The 12,145-nt window shown below is 50.6% G+C and overlaps 1 protein-coding gene across 1 annotated transcript in view; it reads right to left on the bottom strand.

Annotated features, from left to right (window-relative positions):
- Nucleotides 1-6,667: 6,667 nt before the first annotated feature.
- Nucleotides 6,668-12,145, bottom strand: part of NLE1 (notchless homolog 1 (Drosophila)) — a gene marked incomplete at its 5' end in the record, with an annotated part of 5,909 nt that continues 431 nt past the window's right edge. The window contains 8 exons of the mRNA XM_009875536.1: nucleotides 6,668-6,742; nucleotides 6,833-6,992; nucleotides 8,036-8,238; nucleotides 8,383-8,429; nucleotides 8,810-8,945; nucleotides 9,403-9,595; nucleotides 10,725-10,822; nucleotides 11,752-11,846. Of these exons, the coding sequence (XP_009873838.1) occupies nucleotides 6,668-6,742; nucleotides 6,833-6,992; nucleotides 8,036-8,238; nucleotides 8,383-8,429; nucleotides 8,810-8,945; nucleotides 9,403-9,595; nucleotides 10,725-10,822; nucleotides 11,752-11,846 (1,007 nt within the window). The remainder of the gene's footprint in view (nucleotides 6,743-6,832; nucleotides 6,993-8,035; nucleotides 8,239-8,382; nucleotides 8,430-8,809; nucleotides 8,946-9,402; nucleotides 9,596-10,724; nucleotides 10,823-11,751; nucleotides 11,847-12,145) is intronic.

Here is a 12,145-nt window from a genome sequence, read left to right as displayed (position 1 = left end):
CAGAGGCGGGAAGGCAGGGCTGAAGGCTGCCAGAGCCGCGGTACTGCTCACCCGCGCTCTCAGGGCTGTCCCCGCTCCGTTAGTAAGCAAGGTTCTACGTCAAACGTAAGGAACTTAAGTGAATGGAGAAGCAATGGAGGAACAAGCAAGCAAAATACTGTAAAGCCAAAGACACTTCTAGTTGGTCACTGTTTACAAGGAGAATGTCTGTAATTTACAGCCGCTGCCCCCCAGCACTTCGAGGTCATCCCTGGGTTGTTTACAGCAACACGTAGGAACATTAAAAAAACCAACCAGCCACCACACACCAGTCACATGGAGCCTTTGACCTTCACCTCTAGATCTACATAATTACATTCCTTTTGCTTTCCATTCTTCACAGCTCTCCTCTCCTTCCTCCCTGTCCCTGTTATCCATCAGGCCGCCTCTGTATCCCAGAGCTGATGAAGGCCTCCCCAACACCTCCATCTGCCCCAGACCCCCTCGGCACCCTGACACCCCTGCAGCAGTGACTGTTAACCTGCTGCTGAAGTTACAGTTGACACAAGGTATGCACTGGGATCATGCAGGGCAAAGCTCTGATCCCATATAGCCGTGCTGCGCCTTCTCTCACATGATACAGGGTTTGTGCTCGGTGCCACTAGATCAAAATAGAGACTGAGCAGAGAGTTATGCAGTTGGTCCTCTCTCTGTTCTTCACTTATCTCACTTTACTTTCTGGCACTCAAAATCAAGCTCTACTGGAGCTGCATGCTGTGTCAAAACTTCCACCACTAGCCTCCTCTAAAGACAACGCACTTAGATTAAAAAAATACACAGCAAGAGATTCTTAAGGGAATATCGACAGATTTATAAAGGACACTTTATGCTCTAGACGTTATATGGAGACATCAGAGGAATCCTCAGACATCCCGTTTGTGCCATAGAGAAACAAAGGGCTTAAAACCCCCTCAAGACTGAATTCCCCCTTTTATTTTCTTAAATTCTGAGCTCCCATCCAAAATCCATTCATGGGATTACCCTAACAAACAAAACTGAGAAAGTGAAGCTGACCAAGTAATTTCAGTGGCTCAGAACACTCCCATGGAAGGAATAAATGAGATGTAAAAATATTCCAAGTTAATCATAAATTAAGGTGTTGGTAGTAACAGACACTTTCTAGTATGCATTCACAGTGCCCCTTTAAAACCAGGGAAAAGCCCACAAGTCTCAATGTGTTAAATACGCTGATTCAGAAAATAATTTCCTTGCGAAGTGGCTGTTTATTGCCATCCACCAATTCTCACTTTCAATATTAATCCTCTCAGCATTGGTGTGTATCCTCACCCCAAAGTCAATGTCAGAAGCTATATTTTAGGGAAGTTAAAAAACCCGCATCATCTAGAAAAATGCCTTTTGAACAGAGAAAGCCACTTCAGGAATTTCTAAGCCACCCATTCTGCATTACACTTCAAAACAAATCTCCCTTCCAGCAGCATATCTGATGTCATTCTGTCCCCGTAATGGGGCTGGAGCCCTCGATCAGGTTTGTTTCAGCACAGCAAGGACAAAACAGCAAGGAGCGGCAGGGAGGTTTGACCAGAATAACTAAACACGCTGCCGTCGCACTGGGATTCCAGCGGGATCTGAAGGGCTGAAAACCGCTTCACCAAGGGCTGTGGGATTTGCATGCAGGTCACTCCCTTGAGCTGGGTCCTTGGTTAGCATCTGGGAGAGTTTCTAGGTGGCAGTATTTCCAGGATCAGCCGACCTCAATAAACCTATTTACAAACAGCACCTTCAGTTGCTTTTTGCTGATGAAAGAGATCAGAGACAGAACGGACTGACTTCACCCGCCTTTCCCAAAGGGAGCCTCCTTACTGGAGATGTTGGGAGAGCAATGCAGGATAACCCCACGGGGCTCCTGCTGCTCCTCCCTCACCCAAGGAGTACACACAGATATTTGCCATTCAGCACTGGCAGGCAGCGGCAGCCCTGCAGCACCGTGTCTGATCGACCACAGTGAGCCTTCAAAAGCAGAGAGTACTGTGTGCTGAGTTTATTTTTGACATCCTAGTATGCGAGAGCTGCAGCCCACTGACAGAGGCCACCAACGACCTGCAGCTCAACAAGCACCACCGATTTACAGGGTCAGAGCGAAGAAAACACAGAGTAACAGCATTGGAGGTAGATTTCTGGCTCTCTCCTAGCCGTACTACATTGGTTGAGTCAAATTAGTCCTTCAGATGTGAGCCAGGACTCACGATCACAAGAGCAGCAGATCTAAAAAGGAATTAGCACCTTGCAGGCTGCTTGTCTGAGTACACAGGAGAAGCATGCTTTCATCTGGTAGCAGCTCCCCAGAACACAGACATCACTGTACTGAGCTTCCATAACACCTTTCATCCTCAAAAGCCTCAACAGTCTTCACAGTGAGCCCTTTTCTGCCACACCAACAAAATGCAGCCCTTTCTGAGGTAGAAATGCCTCCTGAACGGTTCCTGGGTTAACCCAAAGAAAAGCAGAGAGGACTGCATGTTCATGCAGAACAATGTATGTTGTTTTCTCAAAAGCCTCAACAGTCTTCACAGTGAGCCCTTTTCTGCCACACCAACAAAATGCAGCCCTTTCTGAGGTAGAAATGCCTCCTGAACGGTTCCTGGGTTAACCCAAAGAAAAGCAGAGAGAAGACTGCTTTTCCTGCTGTTCATGCAGAACAATGAATGAAGATTGTTTTCTTCCTCTTCATCCAAAGATTTTTCTGGTATCTCTGCCCAGGCTACAAGCATGCACATGAAAATTAAATTACTGATCTGGAAAAATAATCAAGAGATCAGCTGAGTTGAGCAGAACATGAACGTGTGGCTCCGAGGACCCAGGGAGCACAACAAATGTGCCACTTGGCCAGCCCTCCTGCTTGGGTAAGCAGAACACACAGCCCCAAGAAGTTTTATTCAGGATGCCAAAGCCTCACTTCTCTAAATCAACCCCCAAAGGCAGGAGACTGGCACCATCCTGTTCATCTCAGCACTATCTCAAATCATCTACTTCACTCTAGGTGTTCTTCCCATTTTCTTCTTTCCCTCCCTCCCTCCGTTGTGCCCAGGAAATTATTAGAAAAGTAAACCTTTCTTGGACTCACGTGCTTCCTAGTCCTTATCGTTGCTTTCATCCCATTGGGGATTTGTAACAAAATTAATGGTGGCATCAGCTGAGCTATGACAGCTTTTTAAGGAGAAAGTGTCAGAGGGCTCTGCAGGGCAAACGGTTTCTGGATATGCTTTAAGTTATTTTTATATTACCAGGGAAAAATAATGCCCCTGTGGAAGGTATACCTGCGCAGTTCGCTGAACAAGTAACTCAGGAGAAACTGGACTGAATCACAGCAGTAGATACTGAGATTCCTATCACACAGCATTGGAAAAGCTCAGGGTTTTCAGTAGTTGTTTTGGTAAGGTTAGTGATGCTTTTCTAGGAAGCACAATCAGAAAGCTCCAGCCTACCTTCTAGATTTGTCCTTCAACAGAAAAGTAATTTCTTCCCCATTAACCATCGACCCAAATCTGCATCTGCAATTCTAAAAATTAGCTCATTAGAGCTCACATCACCATCGCCAGCAGAGCGAAGGAGGTCACGCGCTGGCTTTGCCTCCTGCCATAAAGGAGCCACCTCTGAAGTGAAGGGCAGCGGCTCTTCCTCAGCCCACGAGAGCAGGCAGGAGACTGCAGAGCGAGGCCCGGGAAATGCCGCATTCAAATAACACTGGGAGGAGTGTTAACGGATTGCTTCAGCATGCAGCTGGAACAGGGCCAGCACTTAGTATGCATGAAGGCTGGTACTGTATGAATGATAAGAATAGTAGCAGCTGCTTAGGTAGGAAAATAGGATTTGGTCTGGCGTGCAAACTCATGACATGGTGTAGTTTGAAATCTACCCGCTATCAAGTCAAAGATTAAGGCTGAGACAACTTATTTTGGTGTAAATTCAGTTGCAAAGCCCCCTCCTTCTTCAAGAGGTTTCACTTTGCTTTGGAAAATCTTTCTGTCCCAGCCTTAGGAAACTGGGTTCTAAATCAGGCTCTGTTTGGTGCCCAGCATCACAGACGCAGTCTGAAGGGATGGCAGGAGCTAGCCTAGGTTATGAGCATGGCCAGAGGGCACAGCAATGCCTTTGGTTTGGAAATCAGTGGACAAAGTGGTCTTTAGGTACACACACACATGGCCAAGCCAGTCCCCACTTCCACCAGCTCTGATACATCCCCACTTATAAACCATAACGCACCGTGGCTTAACAAACAGGGCACAGTGACCCCGTGCAGCACTTTGGTAAAGGAAACAGAGAAGGATGCCTCTTCCCTCAAAGAGCCACAGACTACCAGGTCAAACCCAGGGACACGGAGCTGAACACCCAAGGGTGGACCACTTCCTTTAGCACAGGCAGCCCAGAAAACCTGCAAAAGGGCCAGGGTTCTCAGCTCTTCGGAGATCTGTTGGCTGCACATGTGTTCATCTCCTTCCCAAGGGCACAGCAGCCTGGGGAGGCAGAATTATCAGCCACAGTTTTAAATCACCCTGTCCTGCAACATTTACCTTAGTGAATTATGAAACGTTTTGTTTATGGATGCAACACGGCCTTCACTGTCAGCAAGAGCCAGGCAGAGGATGCACGTAAATGAAAGAGCAGGCACGGGGTATTGAGTTCTTCCCAAAAGATCCCATGAGGACAGAGCCTGCTGACTTGGCTGGCAGAAAAGACATACAACAGGAACCACCATTTGTGTTCAATCATATTAAAGCTTTAACCCCTTGTTCCAGCCTTTTGCTTACCTGAACATTTGCAGACAAACAAATGGTCACTACTGCACCGTCCCCTCTTAATTCTTCAAAACAAGCCTGCCAGCAGGAAAAGTCCTAAACTGCATCTTACGTAGCTGGGAAGTGTCTGGGACCCAAACTCCTGTTCTGAGTTGTAGTCATCACTAAGTAGCAACTGCAGTATGAGTGGTACAGAGAACATTTTGGCCTTCATGCTAACTTGGTGCAACTAAATCCGGCATTATAATTTCTATTCCTTTAATAATCACATCTTGATTTTCACTGTTTCGTAAGCATCCTAGAAATCAGCAGTAAATCCAGATTTATTCACCTCAAGATTGCTGGAAGCCTGAATTGACATATAAAAAGGCTTATAAGCAAGCTTAAAAATACGTAACTGACAGTGTGAATCCCTCTCACCCACTGGGCAAGTAAACGCACTTGAGTAGGAGCCAGCTCTGCGCAATGAAGTTTTGCCATCGACTGTGACAGTCCCAGCCTGGCTGTCACAGCACGTATCCAGGGCAAGGGACAAACACCACCCAAACTGCCTGCTCCATCCTTCCCTTCCCCACCCTTCCTTCCTTCCCCTTGAGCCAGCTGTGGATAGGAAAGAGACGCTCTCTTCCCTGTTCAGAGACACAAGCACCTCATTTCTCTGTTTCCAAGAGTCATCGAGACCTGAAAACTCGGCACAGCTCTAGCAGCTGTTTGAAGTCTCTGCCTGTTGCACCCTGAACAGATGAGTGAATGAGTTATCTGCTGTGGATGCAGAGGACCACTGACAGATAATGCTCAGCACAGCCCACAGGGAAATGGTCTGAGTGGAAAGGTAAAACCTTACTGGAATAACGAAAGCCCTGAGATGTTACTCGCTGCAGATCTTTGTCCCAGGCATGCAGCTAAGCACAATTCTGCAGTGTAATGATGTGCTAGATTTTCCCCTTCCTCTCTCCCTCTCTGAAGGTCACAAAAGGACAACCCTTGCTGTTCTCACTAAAAGCCTTTGCAGGACTCTTTACACAGCAAGAAAGGGCATGAGCTGTCCCCACCCTTCACTTGCTCCCTTCCAGGGGGCAGGCTACCATGAGGCTGAAATTTCAGTAAGAGGCCAGTTGAGATATAGGCAGATGAGATATCCCTCCTGTAATGTTCAGAGGAAATCATCCTGCAAAGCACAGCTCTTAATAAGACTACAATTAAAATTTCTTTAAATAAATATAAGGAAAGAGTCCATGAGGAAGAGCAGCCAACAGGAACATGGAGTCACGCTCGGGTCAGCCTCTGTCATCCATCACCTTGCAGATCTCCCAGGCAGACTGCGCCAAGCTCAGGCCATCTTAGGATGGGACCGGCGGCTTCGTGTCGCTGCTCCTACCGACGCCATCTGCAAACGGAAAGAGCTGCTGCATGCCCGTGGTGCACATCAGCACTGACACACAGCCCAGCAGGTACTGTGCGAGAGCAGCACAGTGCGGGCCTGGAGACCGAGTGTCATCACCAGCCGTGCTCAGGTGGCAAGCAGCTCATGGGAGTTTGCCTGTCTGCATAACTGGGAGACAGAAGGTGAGAAAGAAAGGGTCTGACTGACTGGTGCAACTGGTGCCTCCCCTCTCCAGGAGACAAAACAGTTGAGTCAAATTTCACCACTGACTGCTCAGTTGGAGGGAATCTGCTTCCTGGTCATCTCTCTGGGGTCAGCAGCAGTTCCTGCCCCAAGAAAGGTCAGGTCTCTGGGCTGGAATTTGGCCCAGTGCTGTGCTCTCTGCAAGGAGAGATCATGCCCAAACTGTGCAGGTCTCTGCCAGGAGACTGCAGCCCTGAAGAACACGTGGTGTAGCTGCAACATCCTCTACAGACTGTCAACAGGTTACTTACATCCGCAAACATTTATCCTTCCCTCCGCTTGCTACCCTCTGTCCGTCCGGGCTCCAATCCGTTGCGTACACCTGGTATTAGGGACAGACACCGTTATCTCTGCTGGGAGCAGGAGTCATTCCTGCCTTTCTCAAACACCTCAGCTCGAGCATACACCTCACCTCATCTGCATGGCCAGGAAGATCGATGGCCAGTTTCTTCGTCTTGGCGTCCCAGACCTTCAGCGTGCTGTCACTGCTCCCGCTCACCAGCAAGCGGCTGTCAGCTGACCAGGCGATCTGATACACCGCCGAGACATGCCCTCTCAGCGATGTCAAGTACCTGGTGTGGAGGAGGCACAAACAAGCTCTCAGGAGGAGCAGGAAGCTGAGTTTGTTCAAACTTGCCCTTGCCCAACCTTCGTGCTTTTTCCCCACCTGTGAGCAGGCAAGCACAGTCAGGGAATGCCCAGCATGCCCCACGCCAGCACATGTAAGGCAGCTGATTCCTACAGAGAGCACATCGGTGGTTCAGTCTGTCTAAAAACCCTCCCAGATGGGCTCAGAGCCTTCTACAGCACAGCTCTTCATCTCAACTCCTCTGTCAAGAAACCCTTATCCAGCAGGCACCCCTCAACCTTACTGTACAGATGTGTCCTTGCTCTCTGGCTGAGCAGCCTGGATTTAGGACTGTTAAAATTACCAACACAAAACTCAAGCTATGAGCTTCGCTGTGAGGGCTGACTTAGGAGGAACGACTGCTGCCCCAGAGAGCTCACCAACACTAGCTGAAGGTTAAAAGCTGGACTGCAGGAGTGTTCGAACACCACCAGCAGCACTCATAACTAGTAATGTGCATTGTCCAGAACAAGCTGTTCTTTGGCACAGGAACCACTTAAACTGGGTCAGTCTACAGCATGCAGCACATACATCTTCAGGAGAGCAGCCGAGTGGAACATCCCATCCCGCCGCAGCTGCGCCTGCCCCATGCATGTGCTGTGTGTGTGTGTGAGGCACTGCTGGGTGACAGCAGGGTTGCACACACCCGGCCAAGCAGACCCCGTAACACACGTGTGGCACACCCCCTCCCCCCCGCGGCTGCGCCTGCCCCATGCATGTGCTGTGTGTGTGTGTGAGGCAGTGCTGGGTGACAGCAGGGTTGCACACACCCAGCCAAGCAGACCCCGTAACACAAGAGGAGCCGTACGAGGGACTTGCCGAGGGCAGAGAGAGACAAAGGCAGCAGAATTTCTTTGCTTGAGTTCAGGCTGCAGAGATGCTGAACACACCAGGGAGTTGCTGGCAATGACATTGGGGCTCATCCCTGAGTAACCTGTGCATTAAACCACACAAACATCACCTCTGTAACAGAACAAACCGACTCACTTTCCTGTCCTACCGTCCCAGAGCTTTATGGACTTGTCAAAGGAAGCACTAGCTATTATCCGGGTGTCTGGCGAGAAGAGAACTTGGTTAATCAATGCCTGGTGGCCCGTCATTCTCTCCAGTGGCTTCTTGTCTTCTGCTGGTCTCCAAAGAAACAGCGTGAAATCATCTGACCCCGAGACGAGCCTTTCTGGTTCCTGGCCCTGAGAAAGGGATGAAAGAGTCTAAGTCTTGTGCAAGGCAAGTGTGGAGAGCTTGGAAGCACTCTAGCGTTGGGTTCAACAGCCAACATTTACTGCTTCCACCACTAAGTGTTAGAAATGACAGTAGGGACAAAAAGGACTTACCCTGACTTGGTTATACCTCTGCTGTGCCTTGTCCTTCAGTTCTGCCACTGAAAGAGGGAAAGGGAGAGGGGAAGAGAGAGAGATTTGCAATCCTTCGGTGAAAGGTAACTTTATAACCCTGTGATGTGAATTCCAATCTTGGCTTTGTAGGTCAAGTAGATGCATTTGTGACTGCTCAGCCCTTCCTCCTTGCAAAGGGTGATATTGGGAGCAAAAGACCTTGAAACCAGATGGGCCTTCCCATCCTCCAGACTGCTCAACCCTGTGCAACAGCAAGATTACAGCTGCCAGCATGACAAACACTGGCACAGGACCTGCTCCCAGATCTCAAGATTGCTTCTCGTGGCAGCATTAAGAAAAGACGACAGGTCTCCTTGCTGCTCTCTCCACCGCCTCCCCCAGCCCACACTGCAGATGCTGCACTTACAGGAGCCGCTTACATCTTGTGGGTTAATGGTGGCTTCAGCAGGTTCGAAGGCACCGGTGCGGAGAACGTAGTCGGTGCTAAGGGCCATCGTGTTCACCCAGTGAGCGTGGCCCTGCAAGGTGCGGCAGAGGACCCCCTGGAAAAAAACTCACCTGCTTAAAGAGGGATAGACAGGACAGAGCCAGAGTGCTCAGGACCCACAGACCCACTGGGCTATGAGGACCAACCCTAAGCTGCCCTCTTGCCCAAGCTGCAGGCAGGACTGTAGCCAGGCTTAGCAGGGAAGAAATGACACTGTTGAGCTTCAGGAACCAGTTTCCCCACAGGACCTTGCAAGGAACCCACCAGAACAGGTCGTTCCAGGGATGTTCCCAGCTTTTAGCCCCATTTTACGCTTTTAGGGATGAAAGCATTGCACAACAGCTACCCCTTCCAAATGGTGTAAAGATTCTGACAGGTCAAGAGGATACAGCTCCCACTCTGCACCTCCATTCTGCAAGGCGCAAGCTCTGCCAGGAAGAGCAGACAAACCTACACCACAGCGTCTCCAGCCCCCTTCAGCAGCAGCCCCAGGGGTCACCTGTCTCACTTACATCCTGGCTCCTCCAGACTTTGATGGTCCTGTCCTGGGAGGAGGAGTAGAGCAAACCATCACCCCCCCACTTCACACATGTCACCGACTGCGTGTGGCTCGTGAGGATTTTGTCACACCTGCCCATCAGCGTGTCCCAGATACGGATGCTGCCATCCTTGGAGGCACTTGCCAGGTAGCGGCACTCCGGGTTTCTGGGCAAAAAGAAGATCAAATCCATTTGCAGAGTGCACACAGGGCCTCCACCAGGCTCCTCCCCCATCTGCCCAGAGGATTCAAGGGCCCAGAAGGCAATAAAAGACAACTTTCTCCTTTGGCTTAACATCACAGAGAGGCCAGGCAGGAGCAGAGCCCTCACCTACAGAGAACAAGATTTCACAAGGCAGAGGAGAGGCAGACAGATGCTTCCCTCCAAACCAACCCCCGGGCTGCACACTGGAGGCATCAATCCAAGGTAAACCTGGCACCTTAGCTCTTGATAATGACCCAGTTTTCACAGGAGGCAGCTTTAATCCACTGATTAACAAGGGGACCCCAAACCGGCACCTTCCCCCAGCACTGGCTGGGGAGAGCCCTGGGCAGGGACATCAGTTTGTGGCACGCAGGCGGCAACGGGAATGCGTCAGGAGCTCCCCTGCCTCTGCCCAGCTTCGCCTCCAGCAGGAAATGCACCAGGCAGTGGCCAGAGTACTGCTGTGCTGGGAGGGCTGAAAGCAGCAACATTCATCCACGTGGCTTGGGGGGGCAAGCTCAACACATCTGGAAGTAGCTGGCCACAACCCAGCACGGACAGAGGAGCCACAGCCCTTTGTCCTTTGCACAACAACTTTATCACTCAACACTGTTTTAACATCAAAGTGGTCCCTGGCACCAGCTGCAGTGAGGAACAACACGGCCCCTCCTGCTGCACAGGAAGTGAGCAGGGAGTACAGCTGACTGGAGACAGAGAAGCCGTAGGGTCGTCTCCCTCCTCTTCATTTCCTCATCCTCCTTTATAATCAGTTTTTGTTAATCCAGTTTTTGTTTGCAAATAGCTGGAGTTTCCTACTGGCAAATTCAATTTGCAGGGCTCTGCTCCAAAGGCGCTCTATTTCTCTTTTTCAATTTGTTTCTACAATGTCTTGAATTATTGGCTACAACTGATCCCTTCCACCCATCTCTCCCAGACAGAGCTTTAGCTCATCAAAGGGATAAGGGGATTGCATAGCTAATTAGCCCTCATGATAAATAAACTAGACAATGGGGGCAACCAGGATGCAGGGGAGCAGGAAGGGAGCGCTCTGCAGAGCCTGAGCTCGGAGGCCAGCTGCGCCCTTCACTTACATGTGGAGCGGTTCCCAGCACAGACACGTGATCCATTTGGAGTGGCCGGTGAGCACCCGGCCGATCTGATTGCCAGTCGCTGGGTCCCACAGAAATATCTGTCCAAGAGCAAAAGGGTCGCGTCAGGCCACATACATCATGTGAATCCCAGGGACGTTTGGGCTGTTTCGAAAGTGTAAGTGTCCTTGGTGTCTCATTTACATTGGCAGAAGCAGGGAGCAGAAAGGGAGGGGAGCAGGCGGGCTGGATGCCTTTGCAGATGCCTGCAGCCATCAGCTGATGTCTCAAAAAACGAGACCTGATCACTGTCCTCTCTGCCTAAAAAGCTGCTCCTACAAAAATATCTGCCTGAACTCAAAACCAGCACGGGTCCCCCAAAAAACAGCCTGAGCCTTTGACACCATGTGTCAGTGAGCCAGTGAATGTTTGCAGAGAGCGATGAAAGCCAGAGCGCACTAAATGCTACTTATTATGGGATTCTGTGGGTGGGACACATGCTGGTTTTCTCTTGTTTTTTCTCCCTCTACATAAATGTTCATCCAAAGAGCCAAGGCATTAGTCATCTCCAACTTAAGAACCCGGGAGTTTTTGGAAAGAGAGGACAAGCAGCTCCCTGGGTTAGATTAAAGTCAAAACAGCATCAAACCAGGGCAGAGCCAACCTGGCCTGGCCCGTTTCCTTGGGATTGGCACCACAGCAGCCTGACGGAGCGGCTGGCTCCGAAACAAAGCAAGGGCGGCTCTCAGCGGCTCCGTGGCTGCTCTCCTTGCTGCCAGACTGTTTGAAGATCAGAGTGAGCGACAGCCCCTCTGCAGGTCACCAAGTTGCTGACTCACTTTTAATTGCCCACCATCGCTCTCGCTTCCCCAAGCATTCCGGCGCGCACCTGAAGCGCACACATTCTGCCTCGCAGCCGGGGCAAGGCCCCCTTCACATTCCTGTAAGAGGGAATTTGGCCGTGCCTGAGTGAGAGCACTGCAAAACATGCTGCCGCTGCACGTCTGGGTCATGCAGGCAGCAACCCTGCCTTGGCCAGGCGATACCCCTTCTCGCTCCAGACACCTCCCTCGTGATGGACCTGTCTGCCAAGGACCACGTCCAAAGCCTGGACTCTTTTCTGCACTGAGGGAAAAGCATCTGCCACAAGACAGCCAGGCTCAGAGGCAAGAGGTCTACAAAGGCAGCAAAGCCGGAGCTTGGCCTGGGACAGAGTTCAGAGACACCACTCACAACTACTGCGATGCATCCCATGCAAAGCTCCTCCAGGGAACGAGAATCCTGCTCAGAACAACCGGATACACCCCTCACGCCCCAGAAAACTCAAGTCTGCACCTGTAATTTCCCTTCAGTTCACAACAGGGCTGCAGAGGGCCTCCACGCTCCCACCCCAGCCCTGCGCCGCGAGAGGAGGGAGCCAACAC

This window comes from Apaloderma vittatum, unplaced genomic scaffold (genome assembly GCF_000703405.1).
Source record: "Apaloderma vittatum isolate BGI_N311 unplaced genomic scaffold, ASM70340v1 scaffold12138, whole genome shotgun sequence".
Classification (NCBI taxonomy): domain Eukaryota; kingdom Metazoa; phylum Chordata; class Aves; order Trogoniformes; family Trogonidae; genus Apaloderma; species Apaloderma vittatum.
This window is presented reverse-complemented; position numbering and strand designations above follow the sequence as displayed.